Source organism: Lepidochelys kempii, chromosome 5, assembly GCF_965140285.1.
Source record: "Lepidochelys kempii isolate rLepKem1 chromosome 5, rLepKem1.hap1, whole genome shotgun sequence".
NCBI classification, from domain to species: Eukaryota; Metazoa; Chordata; order Testudines; family Cheloniidae; genus Lepidochelys; species Lepidochelys kempii.
The window spans coordinates 109,670,570-109,697,633 of record NC_136384.1 but is presented as its reverse complement, the minus strand read 5'-3'; the positions used below and the strand labels follow the sequence as shown (position 1 = coordinate 109,697,633).

At 38.9% G+C, this 27,064-nt stretch overlaps 1 protein-coding gene across 8 annotated transcripts in view; it reads left to right on the top strand.

The window, feature by feature from the left end:
* The window catches only part of TTC39B (tetratricopeptide repeat domain 39B), a 181,268-nt gene that overhangs the window by 117,350 nt on the left and 36,854 nt on the right, over nucleotides 1–27,064 (top strand). For 5 of the 8 annotated variants that reach the window (XM_073345444.2, XM_073345443.2, XM_073345447.2 and 2 more), the window contains 5 exons: nucleotides 16,497–16,601; nucleotides 18,124–18,252; nucleotides 21,522–21,653; nucleotides 24,365–24,441; nucleotides 26,890–26,957. In XM_073345444.2, the coding sequence (XP_073201545.1) occupies nucleotides 16,507–16,601; nucleotides 18,124–18,252; nucleotides 21,522–21,653; nucleotides 24,365–24,441; nucleotides 26,890–26,957 (501 nt within the window). In that variant the 5' untranslated portion in view covers nucleotides 16,497–16,506. Of the gene's footprint in view, nucleotides 1–16,496; nucleotides 16,602–18,123; nucleotides 18,889–21,521; nucleotides 21,654–24,364; nucleotides 24,442–26,889; nucleotides 26,958–27,064 lie in introns of those variants that run through there. The other 3 variants (XM_073345446.2, XM_073345449.2, XM_073345448.2) reach the window with 3 other exon arrangements.

The following is a 27,064-nucleotide window of genomic DNA, read 5'->3' as shown; positions in this document are numbered from 1 at the left end:
TGTGTGGATGGGTGCAGGGTTAATTCGATTTAACGCTGCTAAATCCAACAAACTCATAGTGTAGACTAGGCTTGTGGGACATCTGAAAAATGGACTGGCTAAAACACTGATGAGAAAACTCCTGCAGTAGCTCCAGAGGATGGATAATATGATTTAACTTTTGTATTATGCAACCACAGAGGATGAAAACATTAGCGTGACATTTCTGCTAAAATAACCACTGGTGAAATAGATAACAATGTTGAGACTTAAATTGTCATTAGGCTTTGTAGATAACACAACACCCAAAGGGTTGAATGGGGCACAGTTTTATACCGTTTCAGATCTATTGTTTGCCTGTCTGCAGACTTGGAAAGAAAGCACTGATTTGGTTCACATTTGGAATATTATCTTCACAACTATGAGAGCTAGAATCTCATTTTTGATAAGTGAAAGTTTAAAATAGGAAGAAACTGCTGAGGCTACCAGTGAAGTGCTGAAACAGTGTGGGCTCACTCCAAGCCGTGCTTTTTCATATATTTAAGAGAAAAAAATAACTACATTTCAAAATTTGGTTTATGATTTGTTAATAATGTCATACATTGTGATAGCACCTTCCAGGACCAAAGCATTTAAATGATGGATAAAATTCCTCTTTTTGAATATGCACTGCAGACCTCTGTTTATATTTTCTACATGCATTTTGTGTGTCTGAAATCCCCATATACATAAAAGGGAATTTACATATGCTGACTCAATACAGAATTTGCAATGGAAAATAGATGTGCAGGTAAGAAATACATTGTGTGTGTAGGATATGTACACACCCCCTATCAGTCATTTCACACTACCATTCTCCCAGAATACAATAACCTGAGTTGAGGGTGACAGCAGTGTATAAGTGCCGAGCAATACTGCAGTTGAGAACAGGAAGTGAATTTTTGTAGTTAGGAGGTAATTTTCTTATAGAGCATTTGTAGGAAAAGTATTCAATGGCTAGGACTTAATTTTTATGAGTTCTTCTAAAGACATCACCTTCAGAAGCACAATGCCAGCTGGAACAATACTTTATTAATGACAAGAAGAAACATTTCCTGTAGTATATTGTGTTTTCTTTGGAGGTCTTTCATCTGTATACAACCAGGCCCATACTTGCTTAGCTTGTGAGCACTAAGTTAAATTTGGGGTTTATAGGGGAATATCTGTAAATGTCTATTATATGTTGTAGAAAACATGTTATGAATAGAACTTGTGAAACCCTTGATTTTTTTCAGGTGAGCATCCTGCCCCTGAGGACAAAATTTGTAAGATTCATTGTAATGATTCACAAACCAAAATAGTTATGGGGCAGATTCTGGTATCTTTTAATGTTGTACACTAGTCCTTGAAATGAAGTATCCCAAAACAGTTTCTAGTGTAACTAGGAAAAGCCCTGTCAACTGCCCACCACAAGACAACTAAATGCTGTTGATCTGAATAGTGGTAATTATGGTTATGTGGTAAAGCAGCTGATAACTAATTTCTTAGAAAGTCTGTGTTCTAATAAAAGTATAATGGCTAGATTCTGTTATCCTTACTCATGTTAAGTAGTACTTATGAGTCTCATTAACTTCAGTGAACAAAGGTTGCAGAATCTGGTCTTTAAAATTCAGATTTAGCTTTATTCAGCTAAAATGCTGAGCAATAAAATGAAAATAAAAGGAGACTTGCACAAAATCTTCCTACTTGAGTTTCCCTCTCTTCTGAGCAGAACTGGTTGGTTGGTTGTGGGGGAAGGATAATTGCATGAGATGTTGCCTAAATTTCCCACAAACATTTAGTTTTGGTATAGCCTAGTCTTCCACATTTATATTTAACTGTAGTGAAGTACAACCTGCCTTTTAACAGAGTTCTCTCATATCTGAACTATACGGATGAAAGGTCACTGTGTATTGTGGGAAGTACTAGGACTCTGAGTAACTGTTTCCCCTGAAAGAATTTCCAGCAGTGTTCTGAGGAAGTGTTCCAATGAACACCGTTTCATTTGCATTTCTGAAGCTTACTTTATGCTAACAGTCCTCTGTTATGGTTGCAAAGCTTAATTCCTTTTAAGTCTTTTGTAAAAAGTAGAAGGGGTTAACTTGCAAAGTATTTTAATTATTTGTCTCAATGCTCAAGCTTTTATGTCAGGATTGTCATTTTACTGTAAGTCAATAATTGAATATTCTGCTACATGTAACAGAAATCAGACCAAACTCACCTAAACTTGCAATATAAAGACAGACTGAAAAGTACCTGACTATAGCATCTTACTAAAACTGCTACTTGCACTGAAGTTCAGATCAGTTTCTTATTAATGAAAAAAATCACTTACTTCTAAGGAAATGTACATAGCTCAGGCCCGAAACATATCAATTAGGATCATTCAAAACACACACGTTTATTCAATATTCAGAAGATTTTGAAATAATTGAAGGAGGAAGCTATATTTTTATTGTTACACAAATTTCTAAAGTTGTCATCCTTAAAGTAACTGGACACTTGCATAGTAGCATTTTATAGAAGGAATGCCACCTACGTACTGAGAATCTGAATATAGTATCTTTCTTTTTCTCTTTCCTTTTACTATTCAGGATTGAATTGTGCTCTCATTTATACTGGTGTAAATCCTGGTTAATTCCATTGACATTAATGGTTCGTTTGGATTTACACCAGTAAAAATGAGAGAAGACTCTGGGAACTCACTTACTAGTGATGATAAAATAGGTGGGGGTTTTTATCAGCTCTGGGAATCTTCTTTGTGTACACATAACAAGAATGCCTAGATGGGGAGAGTGACACTTCATATATAGAGACCGTAGTCATTGCACAGTTGCTTGGATTTCTGTTGAAGTGCTGACTCATACTCAGAGTCTTAAAGGGAATCAGTGTAAGTCTTTATTGTTTTGGCATGCTCTCTCTCACAAAAACATACATTTTAACGCATTTGGTTTAGTTCCACATCTGGTATGTTTATTTGGTATTGATCTGCAGTTGTGTGGTACTGTGAAAAACTAGACTCTCCCCATATAAGGAAGTAAACCCACCTTACATTATAGTTACTTCTGCTTATTTTTCCAGTTCCTTGCTTTTTATTCAGAACCAGCAGAATTCAAGAGCACTGCAGAGGGGTAGGAAGGAAGGAATTTTGTTGATTTTAGAGACACAGAACTATGACAGGTGTCAGTCTTCCTTTAAAATCTACAAGGGGAAAGTGTTTTTGTTTAAAAGTGCAGACGTGAATCTGTACAGCAAGTTTTATCAAAGAATTCTGGGAAATTTGGCTTTTTCAAAATTTACTTTGTGCTGTTAATTTTTTTGCCTTTGGATTTTGTTTGTAACTATATGACCAAATTGTGTTCCCATTGAAGTCAATGGGAGCTTTGCAGTTGACCTCAGTGGGAGAAGAATTGGGCCCTTCATTTTTGTTTATAATAATTGTAAATTATAAATAAATTATTGTTGAAAAAATTGGACTATTGTGTTCTGTAGAAATCAGTTTTGTTCTCATCACCTGCAGAAGATTGAGGATAAAGGGCCGACGTCAACTGAGTCTGTGAGCCAGAGCGAAAGCAGTTACTTTAGACCAATCTCTAAAAAAAATTTTAGATCTTGAAGATATTAACTTCACAAAAGTTGTACCTCTTAAATACAAAGTGTTAAAGATAAAATTGTACTTCTTACTAGGTATAACCAAAGAAGTACGTTCGTTTTTAACATGTTGACTCACATGATTTAAATGAGTGTGTAGTAGAAAGGGGTATTTTTACATTGTTGAGTCTCAAGAACTTTATACTCCATATTTCTAAAATTTTGGAGGCTAGAAAAACAAGAAATGCTAGGCTAAATCTTAATTGTCTCTTCTAATGACAGTTCACGGATGTGACACATTATTTTAGGCATTTCTTAGGGGACTCTACAATTAAAGACAAGTAAAATATCATAATTATTGGCTGACTATTATTAAAGAAAGGAAAAACAAAACGAAACACAAACAAGCAATGAACAATGGTTACTTCAGTTACAGTCTCTTCTATATGCCACACTCTTCTGTGGACAGTGTTCAACAAAGTTTGCACCTTAGAGTGGGCCTGCCTCTGGTGGGACCATTCTTCTCTAGGTAAGTTAAGACCAAAGTATATTATTCTTCCAAGTTAGTAGGAATCCTGTCTCTGTGTATCCTAGATAACTAAAACTGTTTATAGAAGTTGAAGTTCTGCTTCAGATGAATCTAAACATGCTTACTGTATTTCCATATAATGGTCTTCCGGCTCTCAAAATAGTCTTTTAAAACTTAAGTTATTCTTAAAGGGACAAGGTAGGTGAGGTAATATCTTTCATTGGACCACTTCTGTTGGTGGAAGGAACAAATGGTTAAGCACAAGGGGTTCATACATACTGTACAAGAACACTTAAGGCTTTGCCGGCGATAGGGCGTGTGACACATTTTTATAATAAGCCGTAACACCAGTGTCTGTTTAGTCCATGATTTTTAGCATCTAGCAGAGTCATGAAATTAAGTTTCCAAGCTCATCTTTTGAAATAATGGTACAGGTTTCCTTTGAGGATGAGATGTCAGAAATAGTGAAGTGAAATAGTGTCTGATGAAGTGAGCTGTAGCTCACGAAAGCTCATGCTCAAATAAATTGGTTAGTCTCTAAGGTGCCACAAGTACTCCTTTTCTTTTTGCGAATACAGACTAACACGGCTGTTACTCTGAAACCAGAAATAGTGTGATCACTTTGAGAAAAGTGGTTGCCCATGGGTCATATGTCTAACATTTCTCTTTGTGAGTTCATTTGAGAGTGTAGTGGTATCTAGTTTCACCCACATTGTTGATGCTGGGGCATTTGGGGCACTGGTTACGGTATTCGACATGTTGTGATAGGCATGTGTAGGAACCATGGGTCTTGAAAGGTGTGTTGTGAGGAGTATTGATCATCATAACAATGGAGATATGTCAGCATGTTTTATGTCTGTTGTTCTGTCAGGGTCTGGGGCTGCTTTGAGTTAGTGTGTCCTGGTCTGTGGGGAGCTTGCTTCTGATGATGAGCTTGGCAAAGTGGGAGAGTTTTCTGAAGGCCAGAAGAGGGTGTTAGAGAGATTTATTTCAGGATGTGGTCCCATGGGTTGTAATGGTTTCTTTGATGATATTCCACCTGAGTTCCAGTATAGGATGGTAGGTGACAAGTAGGGATGTGCAATCAGTGGTGGTTTTGTCCCCGTCTATCCCTCCAGTGTTAAAGTAGGTTCTCCTGGGGTATTTGGCTTGTGCCATGATGCGATCTACTTCTCTGCTGGCGTGTTCTTGTTTAGTGAAGATGGTTATCCCCCACTTTCTCTTTGGAGCAAATTCTGTGGTATCTGAGTGCTTGGCTGTAGATAACAGATTTCTTGGCGTCGCGGGTGGTTATCTGTGGGTTTCTTGTATGTAGTTTGTAGGGATCCATTGTTGCAGCTGACTGTGGTGTTCAGGAAGTTGATGCTGGTTTGGGAGTGTTCTAGAGAGTTTCATGAATTTGTGGTGGTTGTTGAAGTCATGGTAGAAATCTGAGGGAGTTTAGGTCATCGGTCCTAAGGTTGAAAATCATTAATGTATCTCAAGTAAATTATTGGTTTCATGGTGCATTTTTCCAGAATTTCTTTCTTGAGGTGGCCCATGAAGAGATTGGCATATTGGGGAGCCATTTTAGTACCCATGGCTGTTCCCATGATTTGGACAAAGTGTTGTTGAATGTAAAGTTATTGTGGGTCAGGAAGAACTAGATGAGTTTGGCAATGTGTTTAGGGTGGATTTCCTAGCATTGTGTATTATCTTATAGGTATTTGAGGCAGGCAGCAATGCCGTCATAGTGAGGCTTGTTGGTGTGTAGGGAGGTGGCAAGCATGGTACTCTGGGAGAGGTTGATGATGATTCAGAGTTTCTGGGGGAAGTCGGTAGTGTCTTTGAGGAGGCTGGCCCTTTATGTGGTGAGTGGTCTGAGAATGGTTTCTATGAGTCCTGACAAGTGTGCCATGGCCAGATATGATGGATCTGCCTGGTTTCCCTTGTTTGTGTACTTTGGAAAGCATGTAGCTATCCCTGGGTTGCGTTCGTAGAAGATGAGGTTGCAAAGTTTTTTCTTGGAATTGTTTGGGGAATGATTTGATGGTATCACTAAATTCCTGTATGAATTGTGGTGTGCAGTCTTTGATTTCTTCATGGTAGGTGGTATCAGACTGTTGTCTGTTGGCCTCATTGATGAAGTCATGATGATAAAGGACTACAATGGCACCCCCTTTGTCTGCTGGTTTGATCGCTATCTGGTGGTTGAATTTCAGGGACTGTATCACTGTCCTTTCAGTGGAAGAGAAATTGTGGTGGATGTAATGTTTGTTGAGCATTTCAGTTGAACTGCAGTATCTGCACTCTCCCAGGAACTGAACGTCTGCCCACCACAGAACCTGATACCATACTAATATTTGGAGAACTAGAAATATCCTTGCACCAACTCCACCATAAGGAAGTCTGTCACAACAAAGATGATACCACCCACAACTCTCACCAACAGTTGTAAGAAAAAAGAATCATATGACTGGATATCCCCCAGTGAATGAAACCACCCACTGGATCATTACAGTTTTTGTGCCATGAAAAAAACTGGGTGTGAAATATGCATCAAATGCCCCAACAACAAGTATGTGGGTGAAACCAGACAATCACTGTGCTCTCAAATGAACTTTCATAGAAATTGATGAAAGACAAAACCACGATATGACCCATGTGTGACCACTTTTTCACAAAACAAAACACTCCAGATCAGACCTCTCAGTCCTAATCCTCAAAGGAAACCTGCACAAAACCTTCAAAAGATGAGCTTGGAAACTTAAATTCACTACTCTGCTAGACATCAAAAATCATGGAGTAAACAGACACTGGTTTCGTGGCTCATTACAACAATTTAGAACACACCTTAATGCCTGCTAAGTGTTAATTGCCCACTTCATTTTAAATGGTCATCTACAGCATGTATGCTTATGCTTAACAATCTGTCCCAACTTGTATTTAGCTCAGACATTCTGGATACCTTCTCCAGATCTGAAGAAGAGCTCTGTGAAGCTCAAAAACTTATCACTTTCACAACTGAAGTTTGTCCAATAAAAGATATTACCTCACCCACCTTTTCTCTTTTATGTCCTGGGACCAACATGGCTACAATAACACTGCAAACAACATGATTCTTAAATGAAATATAGTTGTAGCCCTGTCAGTCCCAGGACATAAAAGAGAAAAGGAGGGTGAGATAATATCTTTTATTGGACCAACTTTTGTTGTTTCCAGCTCACCAAGGTCGTCTTCAGGTCTGGGAAAGTCCTTGAATGGTTCTTGAGGGCTTGTCTACACTGGCACTTTACAGCACTGCAACTTTCTCACTAAGGGGTATGAAAAAACACACCTGTGAGCGCTAGAAGTTTCAGCTCTGTAACATGGCAGCGTAGACAGTGCACCAGTGCTAGGAGCTGCGCCCCTTGTGGAGGTGGGTTTTTTTTTTAGAGCACTGGGAGAGCCCTCTCCCAGCACTATGCTGCAACTACACAAGCCACATGAAAGTGCTGCTGCCAGTGAAGATGTTCTCTTAGAATACGAGCTCATTACTTATGCTAATGAATCTGTTCTACCTTGCATTTAGCTGTGATGCTTGGAGTACCTTTCCCACACCTGAAGAGCTCTGGGTGGCTTGAAAGCTTGTCTGTCTCACCCACAGAAGTTGGTCCAATAAAAGATACTACCTCACCCACCTTGTCTCTCTATGATTCTTAAAGACAATCTTTAAACTTGAATGGTCATTATAGAAGGCTCAGTCTCTCCTTTTTTGGAAAGGTAGTTTGTTTTTTTTGTGTTTAGTAAGAGGTGGCTAAAGCATTGTTAGATAACTAATTCTCCAATTAACATCAATCATTTTTATGGTTATGTGTTTTCTTATATTGGTGAACAGTGATAGCATCAAATGATCTTGTTTTGCTTGTACATAAAACATATTACTATTCACATAGTAATGGTATCAGACAGTTAGATGAAGCTTGCATTTGGATATAAAGTATTTGCAAATATACATCTCAAAAAAAGTATGGCATCTCAAATATTTAAGGAACAAACAAAGGTTTTCACCTGCAAGTGGAAACATGGGGGTTAGATGTGGTCAAAACATTTCCCAACTATAAATGTTATACTTTAGAGTACCTATAATAATTTCAATGTTTCTATAATTCTTTATGGCATGTGGAGGAGTTTGAAACTGAGGCTTTTCTCTATGGAGAGCAGAAAGGGTGAAAAACCTCATTTTTATAACTTAGGCTATGTATATACACTACAAAGTTTTATTATACCAAACTGGTATCTCATATTAGAGGGAGGACCCTTGGTCTTTGGTACAATAGTCTTGTTGGTTATTTGCCTTTCTGATCAAAAGTTCTTCACTAATTGCAGTACATTTACGATTTGCAATTAGACTCCTATCATAGATTTTATACAAAGTAGTAATCAGAATAACACTTATGTACTTCATTCAAAATATATTATAAAAGAAAATAGTCTAGAATATTAAAGTGAAATAAAAGTTATAAAGCTGCAGAGTTTCTGTAAACACTCTTGGGGATAACAAACATGTTATTTTCCTTGATCCTTGGGAAGCCTGTCACGCTGACAGAAGACAGAATTCCTAAGGATCATATAATTGAATAGTTCATATAATTAAGCAAAAATATAAGCATGTGAGCAACTTTATTTCAAGCCTTGTGTATGAAAGTAAAGGTAAATATTTACTAAAATTTAGTAAAGGTGCAGGCAAGCATGTTCTAACCTAACATTAGCATATATTATGATAATTTTATTATTTTTGCATCATTGAGGTTTACCTCCTATAGGAGAATTTTTGAAAATCCCTCTATTCTTCTGTATTGAACGTATGAACACAGAGATAAGAGAGTATACTTCTCCTTAGTGTCACCTTTTGTACAAGCCACAGCTTTTTAAAAGCAGTAAGACAATACCTCACAATGCAAAACCACTAAAATCCATAGCGAACAAATGTATTTGTTTATCCTTATAATCTGACAAGGGCACATGTCTAAAGCAGTTTTGGCCCAATATCCGCCTTTCAGACCAAAAAAGAAAGAAAGCTACAAGTCTTTCTAAATACTAAGATATATTAAAATGATAAATAATTTATAGAAAGGGTATTGGTTAGCATGTAAAATACAGGAAGGAAGTATTAAGGTGTAACCACTTCTGTTGCAACTTTCCTCCTAGGGAGGTGGTGGAATCTCCACCCTTAGAGATTTTTAAGGCCTGGCTTGGCAAGAGCTTTGGCTGGGATGATTTAGTTGGGGTTGGTCCTGCTTTGAGCAGGGGATTGGACTAGCTGACCTCTTGGGGTCTCTTCCAACCCTAATATTCTATGAAACAGTTCCCATTGTGTAGTGCTATCTGAGAGGTTTACATTGTACACAGTTCCTTGAGTAATCATTGTGCTTATGTGTATTTCCTCAATAAGCCATTAACATTGTTTGGCCTTTTTATTGTTGTACCTGAAAGGCTGCCTGTGGGTGTTTTCAACCTCACAACATGTTTCCGTAACACATAAATAGCCAAACTTGTTAACTTCACATATGATGATAGCACATACAATCCAATGAGATATTAATGTCAAGCAGATCAAGACTTTTAGAATGATACCTCACAAGGCCTACTTTGTACAAAACATATCCTAATTACATGACAACGGTGAGTAGTGGGGTGCCAGTGTGTCACAGGCAGAATTAAGGTTATTTGGGTGCCTTCACTGAATTGATAAACCTTAATGTGCTTAGATTTATTTTAAATTTAAACTTAACTTTGAATATCCTGGGTTTATTACATTTTCTGGGGTAATTATAACATCTCTATAGATTTCTCACTGTAAATTAATGATATGTACCCCAACCAGTTTTTATCTGGGAGTTTATGTAATGTTCTAAGAAAGTGTATGTGTATTGTAACGGTAAATATACTAAACCAAAACAAAAGAGCTAGTTCTGATATCTGTTAAACTCGTGTAACTCCGGAGTAAGCCCAGGGAAGTGAATATGTTATTTGAAATTTAAATTATTGTGTAAACTAAACAAAGTCTCTGCTTTGTATATTTTAATTAGCAAGAGAAGACGTTTATGGAATAGTTTAGGCTCTTTCTAAAAAATGCCATAAATAATAATGAAATGGGATAATAAACTTTTTGAAAAGCCAAGAAAAAACTAAATACTTGAAGTTTAAACTACCATCAAAGTTTGCTCTTTATGGTGACCATCTAATGATAATGAAAGATAAATATTAGACTGCAAAGCCTTCTTCACTCTGTTTAGTATAGTGTGTTCCTTCATGAATTAATAACTTTTCAGATGCAAACTCCAATTTATTAATTCTAATGAATTATGCAATGAAAGTACTCAGATTCTTGATGTAGATTACTAACAGCAGCTTTAACTCTGCCCCGCTATTGTGTTACAAAACGATACTTCATTAAATGTCCATACTACCATATGTGCAATACATGCAATGGGCAGTCTTCATGCATCTTTTAGCTTTCTGTACATCAATTTGTCAACCCTTCCAGATTTCAGTAGTATATGGACAAATATTGCAACATGAGTTCTGTACATGGAAAAATATTCCAAAACACAGGTTTTTATTTAAATAGTGCAATGAATAATACAACAACTATTATGGGCCTGAGTCTTTTAATGGATTTACACTGAATAAAACAGTGCTGAGTAAGACACTGTTTTTTCTGGAGTTCATTATACTCTATGGATCAATAACATCCAAGTTTTGAAATGTTTTTTGATTTCCTTAATTCTGACTGCTACAGAAGGAGAACATTTCTGAGATCTGGCAGCTTTAGCACATCTATCAGCCCATACTGGGAAAGGTCTGTTAGCAGAGGGAACAAAACACTAACTAGCAAGATTTCTCTGGACTGCCTAATAGTGAGAGTCTCATGCTTCTATGCAGAATAGGAAAATTGTGATTCCATATTCAAGCACCATGGAAAGCATGATGCCCTACTTAACTGCACTTAAATGGGATAGTCTCTTGATTGGGATGTTTCCAGTAGATCTGTTTTCAGTCTAATGATGAATTGTAATTGCTGCTGCTAATCGTGAAACAGTATTAGTTTATGTCGTGCACTTAGGTGGTGGTAAGTGGTTAGCAAAGTTTTAAATAAGTATGAAATTCTTGTTTTGTCTTAATAAAGAAGTTTCCAAATAAAAATTAAAGGGGAAAGCAATAAAGATGAAATGCAGTGAACACTCTTTTTTTTATATTTAATACAACATTGTAAGTACTTTTGAACTGAATTGGAATTGAAGGCACTCAATCTCTTTCAGCATCAGGCCATCAATGGAGGCCAGTCACCGAGACTGTCCATCGGGCTCTTATTGAAGGGAATGGTAAAACACTTACTAATTTAAATGGGAGCAGCAGTTCTTTGAATGGAACTATAGGCAGCCTGCTGTCATGCCTAAACTGAGGTCTGCTCCTGCAGCCCTTAATTGTGCAAATCTCCCACTGAATTCAGAGAGAGAGAGATGCGCCCTCACACTCATGATTAACACTGAAGAAATTCTGTTGTAAAACCAAATACTCTATTTAAGACTGTAGGTTAAGCATAATTCTTGAACAGAGCATACCAAAAACAGTAAATTCTGGAACTATTAGATGCCAAACTATAGCAATGCATATTCACATTATATTGTTATTTTCACTCTTCCTTTATGAGTCAGGCTATTAGAAGAGCTTGACACCCATAATTGGGACTTGGTTTTCAGAAGAGCTTAGCTCCTGTTTAGACACCAAAATAAGTGACCAGATTTTCAGAAGTACTGAGCAATTCTGAAAATCTAGCCTTAATTGTCATAATGAGAATGGCTGTTGGCTTAGCATTTGGGAAATGTGGCTCTAATTTGTGTGTTTAAATGGGAGCTGGGCTCTGTTCAAAACTGGCCCTAATTGAGGATGTTGAAATCTGGCCCTGCGCTTTTGAAAATCTACCCTTATTTTGTTTAATTTAGTCTCCAATTCTGCCACTTTTTCCCTCACATTAGTAGCCCTTAGTCACATAAATAATTTTCCTTGCACTCTACTTGTGTGGGCAATGACTTGCAGAATTGTGCTCTTAGACTCGAAGATCCTTTTGTGTTGCAAATTTAGGGTATGTCTACGCTGCAGCTCAAACCATACCTCCCAGTCCAGTTAGACAGACTTATGCTAGCTCTGTTTGAGCTAGTGTGCTAAAAATAGCAGCGTGGATATTGTGGCATGGGTGGTGGCTTAGGCTAGCCATCCAAACTTGGACAAAGGGGATTAGGCCGTCTTGGATTCGGGCAGCTAATCTGAGCTGCCATCCGTGCTGCAACGTCCATCCTGCTGTTTTTAGCATGTCTGGGCTGAGAGGCATGCTCTAGCTGCAGTGTAAACCTACCCTTACTGTCTTCTATTTCAAAGTATGCAAAGTTGTGGCTAGGCCTTCTGAGCAGCAGCAAGAACTTCCTATGCTGTACATGGCACCACAATGGTTTCTGTGCTCCCAATGCTGCAGCTCAGTGCCTGTCCACATAGCCTATCAGCTTTCAGCAGAGAGAGTGGATAGTCATCTCCCTCCTCTTTTCTTTCTTCATAGGAAGGAGAAAGAGAGGGGCAGAGGGACCATTCTGGGTCTCAGCTCCCTCCCATTCTCTTTTTCCAGTGAGGACCAGGAGAATAATGATCGTACCCCAGTTTATTGTGGAGGTAGAGGCTGATCTACTGTAACTCCAGAAGATAAAGAACATCTGTTTTAAGAGCATAACATCCCAAATTTATGAGGCAAGAAAATGGAATGAATAAAATAATTTATCTGAATTTTTGAAGTATTCTTCCAATTCTGAATGATTATTTTGATGGCTATTTATAGTAAATCCCAAATTGCCTGAGACTCTCAGGGTTGCTAGAATGATGGTACCATTTTCCAACTGACGACGACAACAAGTATTATCACATAGTCTAGCTTGGGGATCATGATTGGAGCCCACAGTGTTGCTAACGCATTATTTTTATCATGCATCTAGTAATTTAGTGTTTTTCTTAAAGCCCAAGGAGCTGGAATCATGGAGTAGTTGGAATTCCAACTTTCATTTTAAAAAATAAGTTCCTAATCCTCCTGGTTGCTGAACAAAAGCTTGAAAAAGTGAAGTGAGATCACCCTAAAGGCTAAAAAGCCAGAAGGCAAAGAAAAAGTGAGAGGGAGGATTATCCAATGGGTAGAGTACTAAGCTTGCCATTTGGGAGACTAGGGTTAAGTTCTCTGCTCTGCCACAGGCTAGCTGCATGACCTTGAGCAAGTCAATGTGTACACTGATAAAAAACCCACGGCATTGAACCTCAGAGCGCGGGTCAGCTAACATGGGTTTGCAGGGCTCAGGCTGCAGAGCTAAAATTGCAGTATAAAGATTCTGGCTCTGGTTGGAGCCTGAGCTCTTAGACCCTGCAATTTTAGAGCCCTGCAGCCCAAGCCGTGTGAGCCCAAGTCAGCTGATCTGGGTCAGCCGGGGCCATCCCATGGGTATTCTATTGCAGTGTAGATATACTCTGAATTTCTCTGTGCCTCAGTTCCCCATCTGAAAAATGGGGATAATAGCATTTCCATACCTGAAAGGGGTGTTGTGAGGAGAAGTACCTTAAAGTTTAAGAGGTGCTCAGATACTATGGAAATGGAGGTCATATAAGTACATTAGATAACTAGAATAGATTTATTAATTTTTTTAAATCTCATGACTTTTAAGCTGATCTCATGATTTTTAGGGGGATGGCCTTGTGATTTTTTAATGATTGTGGTCTGTAATACTGGGTCCATAATGACTGATATAATAGCAGTAGAGTGGGAAGCATAATTTATACCAATCAGTGCAGTCTACAATTCTTCCTCTTTTCCTTCAAACCTTGTTCCATTCCTCCTGTGACAGGGGATATATACATATATATGTATTACATACAAATATACATAGGGCCAAACTCTTTTATACCCTTTACCTCTTATACCCAAACTCTTTTATACCCAGAGCAATTTCAATATACTGATATAATTGAGAGGAAAATTTGGCTTCTGAGGGGTAGAATATAGAAGCCGTGCAGTCATTATGCAGAATTTTAATACAGTTAATTAAAATAACGACATCACAAGAGAATAAAAGACTTGGGGAAAAGATTGGAGGATGATCATAATATATGAAAGTCATCTGTATGATATTTGTCAACTGATAGTGGGGGGAAAATAGTAGTTCTAGGATGCATCTGAGAAGCATGTAGCTGGGAGCTCAAACTGACCATATTTTGAAAGAGGAAAGCATGATTCATGAAGAAAATTGTATCAATTTTCCTTTAAAGTCAGACGTACAGTTAAAGGTAGAATGTTTAATATCACAGGCCTCCTTGGGAAATAACATTTTCAGAATTTGTGAACAATGTGGTAGATGTCTCAAGTTATTTGTGAGGGTAACACCATATAATGTGTAAAATCACACAACATGTTGCCAAGGAGATAACTTGTATTGCTACATAAGGTATTTCCAACAGCATAATGTCAAAGCATAATGTCAAACTGATTTAAAGTTCATTGAAGTCAATAAGAGCCTTGGACTACAGCAGGCTTTGATTCTTGGAACAGTTGAATCAGAGGAGTACTTCTGCTAAAGTTGTTTATACTATATCTTATCTATTTGTTAGCTTAATTCCCTCCTGTCAGTTCTCTGTATTTATTTTCTTTCATAGTTCTCTTAATTGTATTGGAGAACTATTACCTTATTCAATTGAAATTTAATAATTTGGTAGAATATTTAAGTGCACACACATGAAAGGGATATTTATATAATAAATTGCAGAGCCATATGATAAATTAATCTTGTACCTTTTAACAACTAGATCTGTGCTCTGCTCATTAATCCATATCCCCGCAATTTATTCTAACATTCCAAACATCTGAACATCTTCAAATTGTTAATATTTTTTTAAAAACCAGTCAAAGAATTGTACATTTCCTTCTTTTCTTCATAAACAGAATTTCACTCAGAAAAATATAACACTGGCCACACTGTTCTTGAAAATTTTTGCACATGGCTCAAAAACTATAACACTTGGATATCACACTGGATCCAAGACCCAGAATAGGTAGGAATTGGCCTTTGAGCAGATACAGGTTTTATTTTAATAAAGATGTCAGTTTTAAACTGTCCTGTGACCTTCCAGTAAAAGAAATGGGAGATTTAATCAGCAGAAAGGGGAAATTTGCGACTTCCCAATGGGACCCAATACTTGGTCATAGCCCTAAAAGGGGCTGGGATAAGACAATTAAAAATCATTAGATTCTTAACTACTTTCATCCATTATTAGAAGTAAGTAGGTTTCCTTCCTTCACAGTTAGACTCATGGTAAGTAAGAACACCTGGATTTTCAGGTAGGGAGATATGTAAAAAAAAACAAAAAACATTTCACCTTTGTATTTCTCCTGATCCATACATTGTATGCCTATATTTATAACAGTTACACAATTCATGTGCACCAAGAAATCTCTTTTTTGAATTCCTCCATAAGGTCCTCTTTTTCTGTTTACTGCTTGGAAGTTAATCTCACTGACATGATTGCTGCCTTCTCTTTTGCTTAACCTCTTTTACTCAGGTGAAGCCCACTGTAATGCCCAATCTGGTGTCCTTACTCAGACCAAACTCCTTTAGACTTTGTCAGTTGATAGGGATTTCAGTCCGTCTGTCTAACAAAAAAAATCATACCTTCATAGACATGGCAGTCAATATAGAATCTGGTGCTATGTATTGTATTTCTCCTGAGTTAGACTACAAACTCTTCAGAGCTTGGACTAGTTAAGTATTTTGTGTATTTACAGTATTGTATAAATAGTAATTGATAAAAGATTGCGTTTCATATTGACTGCTAATTCCAGGAAGGCATGACATATGTCATAGTAAACAAAGAAGATCATCAGCATCCTTACAGCAGGAAAACAAACCCACAGAATAAAAGCAATGGCTGTTAGAAAACTGATACAAAACATTTTTGTAAGAGTCAATTATTATAAATAGGTTTTTTTAAAAAAAACACTATAAAATAGCTACCTACATGGCTTTTGGAACACATACTGTAAATCTAAAGGAAAGAAGCTATTAATTAGTTTCTGAAATTAACTAATTTCTATCCTTTGATTATTTCTCATTTTAAAAAAGGGTTAGAGAAATCTGTTAATGCAAACAGTTCTGCAGCAACTTACATCCTAAACAGCTGTTTAGGAATTTAAAGTAACAAACTAAGCATAAAAGATTAGGGAACAGTTGGGCTGTGATGCAGTTTGTGTTCAGCTCTGAAAGCAAAGATTACTATTGAATACAGTTTCGAATACTTATCCTTTCCCCTTTTTTTAATATTTGTATGTTTTTATTAGGGCATCCAAGATGGATCTCAAGTGTGCGCTGGAAGAATGTTCAATGGCACTGAACTTATTTCTAAATAATAAATTTTCTGAAGCCCTGGAATTACTTCGGCCATGGTGAGTTCATTTTGTTTGTTAGAATTAATGAGGACAGATACTGTAAGGCATGCCATCTGGTTGCTGAGCACTAATCTAAGACCTCTGAATATAGTAGCTTTCATTACTTCCATTTTATCTCTCCTGACCAAAGCAATTCTGCATTGCTTCCCCAGTATATACTGTTTCTGTTTAAACATACTGAAGTTACAAGCCCTGTCAGTCAACCCAGGGACTTTGTTTTATTTTAGTCGTAATTCTAAGGCCTAAATCAAGTCCTTGCAGATGCAGTGAAGGAAGGGGGGAGAGCAGAAATTCTGTCATCTTGTATGTGTTACAAAAGACTTGTTGCAAAATATGGCTGTTTTTCAAAAAATAGGCCAGGATAGAGGAATGCTGTGGAGTGCACTTTGATACTTCCGTGATGGCGGTATATGTGTTACCTGGAAGTTGGAGATGAGCTGCTCTTCTCCCTTTACAGCACAGCAGTTGGCAGGATTTAGTTTTAACTCAGACTTTTGAAAAACTTGTTTTCCTTCTAGTTCTCCCTGTTCCTCCCTGCCACCTCCACCCATCAAGAAAATCAGCATGAAAGTACAATTATAAAGGCTTAATTTAGTAGAAAGATTTTCTCTATTAAATAAATCTATTCCTGTAGTATGATGATTTACCACATGGGTCCTCCTTTAACGATAATAGGAACAATCTTTTGACTAGAAAGGAATATCTGAAAGAAATGGGGATGCTTTTGTTTATATATGAGTGAGTGAGTGCATGCATGTAAAATATACTTGAAGTTGGGAATGCTTCCTGTTTAAAGGATGATTCTTGAGGGCTCTAAAATCTGCAAGCTTACTCAGTTATCTTGAAATTTGCTGCACCCAATGAGGGTACAGATAGGATTGGTGATCCAAATTTGGAGTCATCTGACCAAGGGGTTCCTGAGATACAGCCCCCGGCAAAAAGCAGTATTTTACAAAATCAACGAGTTCTTGTAAATTTTTGCACATAGCTAGGGCTCAACCCATGACTTTGTCCTCCAACTGATCTCAGTTGCTTGAGATTTATCTTAGTTAGTGCATGGCACTCGTTGCCCCTTTTGGGAAAGCAATATTTAAAACCTTATTAAAGAAAGAGTTTAGCTCTCTAGAATGGTATGTACCAAACACTCTCACCCCAAAGCGATTGGATGTACATGTGTAGCAAGACTATACAAGAGGGTTTGCAGGCAGCCAGTTGTCACAATAATTTGGTGGTCCAGTGCAACATACTGTGGTCACTGACGCTGAGTTGCCCCTGCACTGTAAATTTGAATCCTATCCTTAGGAATCAGAGATTGAATGTATGCACATGTCAACAATTGACCTCTCTCAAGGGTTTTTTTGTTTTGTTTTCTGGAAATGTGCCCTGCTAATTTGTACAGCTAACAGGTATAGGTAACTGTTTTCTGAAAGATAATAAATTACACATGCTCTGTGCAGATATATGAGTGATTCCTGGGCATGTTGCTACTTGAGTCCCTCTCTCTTCCCTCTCCCCACAGGGAAGCCAGGTTCTGGGTGTGCCCTGGCTCTATGGGAGAGAATCTGAGCCATTCTCCCTGTATGTGTTCCAGGATCTGGGCATCTCTGTCCTTCAAGGGGGACTCTGAGCCCTACTCACCCTCCCCCATGTGAGCTGCGATCTGAGAGGCTCCTGAAAGTAACACAGATTTAAACATCCAAAAACTAGAAAATACAAACTGAAAGTACATGCTGCCCTTATGTGTGGTGGAGTGGGTGGGGGCTGGCTTGGAGTCAGGGAGGACTGGGTGGGCTAAGGGCATGACTGCGGAGGCCTGGCCAGAATAGGGGAAGGGTCTGCTGGGGAGAACAGTGAGGGCACTGGCTGGATGTATAGCTCAACCTTTATAACCAAAGAAGTGTGTGACTCCCTAATAAGTTGCAGCCTGTGATATATGTATGCAACAGCAGAAGGTGCTCGGCCCAAGGAACAACTTTTTTGGGCTAATGGCTTAATAGGATGGGAAAGGGAGTGTTATGAAAATATTGGTGTGTCACCTATATGTTGCAGAGGATAGTGAGGGAAGGAGATAAAGAAGAAGAGAGATACACTGGTCTTATCTCACATGCTTAGTTACTGTAAACCAGTGGTACTGAGAGGTCTTCCGGGGGTACATCAACTCATCTAGTTATTTGCCTAGTTTTACCACAGGCTATAGAAAAAGCACTAGCGAAACCAATGCAAACAAAATTTCATATAGACAATGACTTGTTTATACTGCTCTATATCCACTATACACTGAAATGTAAGTACAATATTTATATTTCAATTGATTTACAATTATATGGCAAAAATGAGAAAAATAAGCAATTTTTCAGTAATAGTGTGCTGTGACACTTTTTTGTATTTTTATGTCTGATTTTGTAAGCAAGTAGTTTTTAAGGGAGGTGTAAGTTTGGGGGTATATAAGACAAATCAAGGGGGACAGTAGTCTGGAAAGATTGAGACCCATTACTGTAACCAATGTGGAATAAAACTGCCAAGATTTTGGGTAATAGTCATGTCTGTGATTTCTCTCCCTGTTCCCTTGGCAACTCCAAACATTTCAAAGCATAACCATCATCACCCTTCCACAGGAGCAAACTGTACAGGAGTAGGGAGGAATGCTTAGGAATCACATATCATTCTTTAGCTTTAGACTAAAACAGCCTAACTCCTACAAAAGTAACACCAGATGAACAAAAACTCCAAACTTCAAAACAGTGGGAGATTCACTGGCAAAAAACTTTGTTAAAGCAGAGGTAAATTTGCCTGTTTGTCTTGTGCCCTTCCAGAGCTTCATGTTCAGCAAAACTCAAACTTCTGAAAACCAGGAAATAGAGTTAATTTAGATACTGTAATGGGTTGTGCTCACCACTGTGGCACCATCTGCTGGTTGCTCCTTCTCCCAAGAGCCAGTCCTCCTCCCTTGCTGGTCAGGGGGAGACTCCCCTTGCCTCTGTGTTGCAGCCTTTATATAGAGCTCAGCCTGGCCCTGATTGGCTGCCCATCTGTGCAGCCTCTCTGGCCTACTTTAACCCATTTTCTCCTGGACTGGGGTAGCCATCCCACTAGAGATACCAACACAGCCTTAACTGAGCCCTCTTTGAGCAATGCCCTAATACGCCCGTAACACACATTCTCACACTTTCAGATAGTACAAATTACTCAGGAAATAGGGTATATGACCACAATAGCACAGAATTTAATGCCCTGTCTTTGCTAAGGCAAAACTTATGTTTAGGTGAGCTGTTCTGAACAGAAGCTACAAACACCTGTCCTACACTCAAACAGTGAGCCAGCCCCACAGAAACTAACTTGCTACATATTACAACCTTTTCATCCCCTTTTATAGCCTCTTCACTCTTACCACAGAATTACATGTGACAATATATTTTAATTTACCCAACATTAAACCCAGAGAGTACTCTCATATCCCATCTCACTGGTAATAATCTGCATGGCAAAGAGGTTCCTGTACAATGCTACTGATATAACAGCACTCAGTGCTGAATTGAGGCATACTGGATCTCTCCAGGTATGCATACACCTCTTCCCTTTGTTCACACACAGGAGGGCAATGAGGCTCTCAGATCCCCTCCCCCCCGAGAAGAAGGGTCCCCCAGATATCACAATCTCAGCTCTGCCAAACTTCTCCGAATGAATGCTTCTATCCAGTACAGCTATATTTAACACAATTAATGCAGGTGGAATGCACACTGATAGTTCCCAGTGGCTATTGATGTGGATACAGCTGCAAAATGAGGACAGACACATGCATGGAACTAAACAGCAGGCTGCAACTTTTATTACATTTTATCACAGGAGAGGGATGCTACCTATCCATCACCCATACTCTCCTATACCAGGTATTTAATTGGTTCCAATGCAGTGGTTATAGGGCTCCTTACCATATAACTCATAACTAGAGCCAGGGCTACAGGGCTCCTTACTGTATAATCCATAATGCAGGGTACGCTCTCCTTAGCCTACCTTCAGGACTCAGCTCTCTCTGAGTTCTAGCACACACTATGATGATCCCAATGAGGATCAGAGGGTACATCAGGGTACAGACCTTGTACTGCAAGGGCCACAAGGTCCGACCTTGGCCCACAAGGCTCAGCCTATCACATGAGCCCACAGCCCATCATCAACATCCCAGGTCTTTTACCTCTGAGAACTGTTCATTTGATTTTCTGAACTGCACTGGAAACCGGCTGCAGTTGCGACAAATAAACACCACCCCAGCACCTTAGTTAGGTCCCAAGTGCATTCCTACTTAATTTGCTGTGGCTTGAAAGTGCTGTGCGGAAGGCAAATAATTCTCTGGTCCTCTGCCATTTGACTCATGGGAGAAAAAATTCCTTCCTGACGCTCTAAACAGGTGATCTGCTAGATCCTCAGCATCTATCAGACTGGGTTCCCACTCCTAGTTTGGGTGGGTAGGATGGGCTGCTGGAACAGAGCCAAAAGAGGCTCCACATGGCTCCTACGCTGAGGAAAATCTTGGGAGCTGGAAAATGCTAGCCAATCAACACTCTTCTTCCCCAGCCAGCCGGTGGGTGCCAGAGACTTGCAGGGGAGCAGCTACCTATTATCCCTTGGCAAGTGTCTCCCTCACTTGCTACTGGACTGTCCTCTTTCACTGCCCCATCAAGTTCCCCCACCAGTTGATGCAGGTGGATGGCATTTGCCATCTCCAGGTAGGCCAGAGTTAAAGTTGTGTTTACTATGTGTTTCCTGGTTTTCAGAGGTTGTTTTGATGGTCACAATGTTCCGGAAGGACACAAGACACCATTGAGCAAACTTAACTTTGCTTTTTGGTGCTGAAGAATATGATGTATTTTTTTTAATTTGTTTGTTTGGCTAAAATGCATAAGATTTGTATGTTTGCCCCAGGTCTAAAGACAGCATGTACCATGCCCTTGGCTACAGCACTATTTTAGTTATGCAGGCTGCTATGACCTTCGAGCACCAGGATATCCAAATGGGGATTTCTACAATGAAGGAAGCTTTACACACCTGCCAAAGGTAAGCCTAAGCAATTTACATTTTGACAGATATTAAATAAAATAGGCATTCGTATATGTCAAGCTTCTACTTTGTCAGCACAAATCAGTACTTGACCACCGTTCCAGAATGGAGCAAGCATGATGGGAGATTAAGTTGGGTATGACAGAACAAAGCATATTATGGAACTAGGTATTCTGGTAAATCCTGAAGACTCAATCGAGATCGGGTATTTGTAGACTCAAATGTTAATTAAGTATCTAACTAGCCATGTAGACAAGCAAATAGGCAGTTTCTACATGCAGTTACAGTAATTCTGTACGCATTTTGGGCACAGGATTTCGTGCAGCCCTTATTTTCTGATTGTTTGAAAATATGGTATTGAGTGTTTTTCCTGGTGTCATTATGGAAATTCTGTCCTCTTGTATTGTTGTGTTCATAGATGGACCATATATTTTGAAAAATTAAGAGCTGACCTGAACCTTCACCCAGAAATGAACTCACCTTTTTGGTCTTGAAATTTCAAACATTTAATTTCCTTTACAGTAAACATACGTGCACCGTCCCCCTCCAGTTAACTATTTTGTGCCTTTCTTTGCTTCCTGGTTTTGACTGGAAGTGGGAGGACTGAAGTAACCTGAGCAAAGCTGTCCTCTACAGTAACTCCTCACTGAACGTTGTCGTTATGTTCCTGAAAAATGCGACTTTAAGCAAAATGCGAAAATGCGACTTTAAGCAAAAGAATGTTAAGCGAATCCAATTTCCCCATAAGAATTAATGTAAATGCGGGGGTTAGGTTCCAGTGAAACTTTTTTTTTGCCAGACAAAAGACTATATTAATTATACACACACACACATACAGAGTATAAGTTTTAAACAAACAATTGAATACTGTACACAGCAATGATTATTGTGGATCTTGGTTGAGGTGGTGAAGTCAGAGGCTGGGATATTTCCCAGGGATTGCCTTACTGCTAAATAACGAACTAGTAATTGGCTGAGCCCTCAAGGGTTAACCTGTTGTTAATGTAGCCTCACACTCTACAAGGCAGCAGGAATGGAGGGAGGGGAGACAGCATGGCAGACAGACAGAGACACACAGTGAGTGTGTGTGTGTGAGAGAGAGAGAGATGCGCATTTCCCCTTTAAGTACGCTGACGCACTCTTAAGTACACTGCCTTGTTAAGTTAATCAGCAAGGTGAGACCACATCTGCTGCCAGGAAGCTCCCTCCATCCTGAGCCCTGTCATGTCATGTGTGTCCCCCCTGCTTTGTGGAGATGGTAAGCAGGGTGCAGGAGCAAGGGGGAGGGGGACACCCTGACATGAGCCACCCCCCATCCCCCGCACAGCAAGCAGGGGGCTCAGGGAGCAGCTCCAAGGCAGAGGGCAGGAGCAGCACATGACAGCTGAACTGCCAGCAATTGATAGCCTGCTGGGTGGCTGCTACACAGGGAACTTAGGGGAGCGGGGGGCTGATAGGGGGGCTGCTGGTCCACCCTAGTTCCAAGCCCCCACGAGCTAGCTGCAACAGGCTGCTCTTCCTGCAAGCAGTGGACAAAGCAGGCGGCTGCCAAATGACGTTATAAAGGAGCATTGCACAACTTAAACGATCATGTTCCCTAATCGATCAGCAATGTAACAACGAAACAACGTTCACTGGGATGACTTTAAGTAAGGAGTTACTGTACTGGAGTTTTTTCACGGGAGGTGGATTTTGCAAAATATCTAGACAAGAGGTTGATACATCTTCAGATTAAAAAACTTCTGAATTTATGTTCTTCGCTGAACCTATGGAGACATTGTGGCCCTATAGTTAGGGTATAGGACTAACAATCAAGAAATGTAGCCTCTGTTTCTGCCTCTGCCATGGACCTGATTTGTCAGCTTGGTGTGTAACAGTGTTTACTCCTCTCAGCAATAAGAAAAAGAAAACTGAGAGAAACATAGGTTTACATTTACAACAGCTAGCTGCAAAACATCCAGTCTAGGGCTGCAGCTTCTTGTCTTTGCCAAATTTAAAGGGCAAACCCATAGAAAGGCATGATGAGAAATGTGTTCCCATAAGAAGGCAGTCTTCATTGGGGAAAAATAGTAAGAAGCAAGAATTGTCAAGGAAGGAGTCTGCTTTCTGTTATGTGTGTCAGCACTTACGTCACGTTGTGCAAGTAGGCCTTAATTTTCAAAGGTTCACAGTTTGGAGTTCCCAGCTTTAGATACCTAATACCTGTTTTTCAAATGTGTTCAGTGTCCACCCTTCCAGATGAATTCATTGGGGGCTACATGTGCTCAGCACGTCTGAAAATCAGGCCCATATTGGTATCTCAGATTGGGCACTCAGAAACTGAGGCATGCAAAATTAAAATCTCTATTACAACACCCTGATTCATCCCCAGAGCATTTTCAGTTCTTTGTATTGAAGAAGGAGGGGGTCCTGTGGAAAAAAATGTGTGTGATCATGTCATTAAAGACTGTATCATAATGCATATACACAATGGGGGCAAATTAAGGTTGCATGGACTCCTAGGCTTCTGTGTATGTCAAGAATGGGAATATATACTAAAACTGTAGTCCTGGTAGTAAGTAACATTCCTTTTTTTAAAGAATGACTATAAAATCTCTCTCTAAAGTTTGGGGGTGTTAATAATCACAGTGTATTTAGATAAATGTGAATGCCTGTTGAAATTCACTTATCCTATGTTGTTGTTTTTCTCCCATGGCTGGCTGACATAGATTCAGGAAAAGAAGCACTGTGGTAGAGTCTTTGTCCAGTCTGGTTTCCAAACAGTCAATGGAACAGCTGAGTGAAGGTAAGAGAAATGAGAGACATTTTCTGAAAAACATATATGAATAACCATTTTGTGAAAAACAACATACAAATAGATGCAGTTTTGTGATTTAAGTCACCTTCTATAAAAAAAAAAAGTAGAAAAGGTGAAGTTTTCCCCCCTCATATCCAAATATTGGGGACACCTCTAATAACAAAGTTACTCATTCAAGGTGGATATTTTGATATACACATGTTCCTCTAATGCAGCATTTCACAAAATGAGGGTGGGTGGGGGGTGCTAATGATTCTACTGGAGAGGCCCTGGAGGTGCATAAATTAAGATGGATCTGCCTTTTACAATATATGGTAGGGTAGAAGGGGAAAGTGATTATTTTAATTTTCCTGAAGTGGGGTTCAATTTTCAAAAGTTTTGGAATAACATCTGATAATCTTCAAGGGTTATGAGTTTGAGTTTTTAATATGTGTGTGTATTAGCAGCAATTGTAATATTGTGGTCCTGTTGCTTTTCATCATTCCCAGAAGTATTGCTTTGGGAAGATGGTACTTCAGCAAATCATGTGATCATCCTGGAAATGTTTAATTGCATGCACTGTAACAACTTTCTTAATCACACTCCCCCATTGAGTGGGGGCTTTATCTCAGGCTGCGCAAACTTAATTTAAGCATTGTCCTTGGCTAAAAGCTGTGGCCCTCTGCTAAAAAAGCTATATATGTAATATCTCAGTGATCCTCAACACAGGAAGGTGTTAGGTTTTTTTGGCCGCTTGTTATGGATATTTGTATCCTGTCCTTTGCTGGTTGCAACAGTTTTTTCATAGAAATAAATGTCATGCAATTCAACTTGTACAGCTCATTTTTCTGGTAGATGGTTTACAATCTCTTAGCCTTTTAAATACACATTATCATAGAAATTGTGTTGACTCAAATACCCCTGAACTTTCAATAGGCTTGAGATTTACCTCTGAAGTATGAATTTTGACTGTTAAAGGAAACAGATGGCCCTAGGTCTCCATACACCAATAAAAAGTCCATGTTGAGTTTCATGCCTGGTGTATGGGTTTTGAATATCACTAAAAGCCAAATTGTCACTTAATCAAAATAATAGTGTGTGAACTCAGTGTGTAGCTTCAATACATTATTTAATTTTCCTCACTGTAATTTTGGTTTACATTCTTAAATACCTAATTGCTTGAAGTAGAGCCTGTTTTGAGTTTAGCTTCCAAAGATTCAGCATATAATACAGCACTCACCATTTGGTAGATGTTACGTTCATTTAAAATCCCAGCTGCCTTGTTTATTTCCCTGAACAAATTAAAAATTGTATCATAAAAGGAGAAATTTATATATGATCATAAATGTACAGGATTTACAAGGAATAGTATTTTAAAAGAAAAGTTCTGATTTATGAAATATTCTGAGCTTCAGAATATTATAGGAAGTGTTTTTGTAATTTTTGATGATATAATTATTGCAGTATAATAAAATATTGAATAGAGACAAATAGAGATTTATTATTTTTCATTTATATAATAAGTGGAGTACACATACTGCAGTGTAGTATCTCTGTTTGTTGCCTTTCTAAGGCATCTACTACCATGGGATCTAAGTGCATGTGTAAGAATTTTGCTTCTTTCAATACTTTCATACTGTTTAAAATTTAATTTTATGATATGTCTGTCTTGTAATCAGATTTTAAGTAAGATAAGGGACTTCTAATTATTGAATCTTTCTTTATTCATGCCCACTTGCTTTCCATTTAATGCGCTAGTTGGTGTAATGATGATGAAGAAGTGGGCTCAAATTGTGATTGCTGGCAGACATTATACATGAAAATGAACATGATGGTCTCCTAGTTTTTAAGGATGCAATTTTTCTACAGCTCACTACTGCAGTACAAGTCTGCAGTTGCCACACAGGGCAAGTCCACTGCTGAAATAGTGGACTCTATCTCCCCAGAGTCTATCCCTCCACCCGTAGGGTCCCCTCAATCTTCCTTTCCCCTCCAGCCCCTCATAGTCCATCCGTGGGGCTCCTCAGCCTCCCTCTCCTTCAGCACCCCGCCAGCCCACCCCAACCTGCAGTCCCTGAAGGGAGTACAAGACTATTTGCTGAACAGTATCGAATGCTGCAGGATGAGAATGGACATACTTACCTTGCAGTGGTACCATACCATATCAAAGCAAAGAGTGATGTCTGAATACTGTGACCTGTACTGAAGCCTGATTGGAAGGGGTCTAGGTTGTTGGCTGAAGAGAGGTGACATAGAAGACTAATTTTAGCTAGTTTTTCATCTAATTTTCTTGACAGGTGTTTGAGTGGCTTGAAAATTTACAACAAAACCAATTATTTTGTTGTCAAAATTGTTTTAGTGATTGACAAATACTGCATTTGAATGTGAACAAAAATACTGTATCTGCAATAAATAATTTGAGGCTTCCTTTGTTCCTTTTCTTTCTGTTTTTAATAGAGGAAATGCATGCAGAAATCTGTTATGCTGAATGTTTGCTACAGAAAGCAGCACTCACATTTGTACAGGTAATGTCTGTTCTTCACTTCAGATCTCTCTGTGAATGTGCAGGTTAGCAGAAAGATGCTAGTAATCATCCAACAAGAGCACTCCACTCACAAAAGATGTAATATTT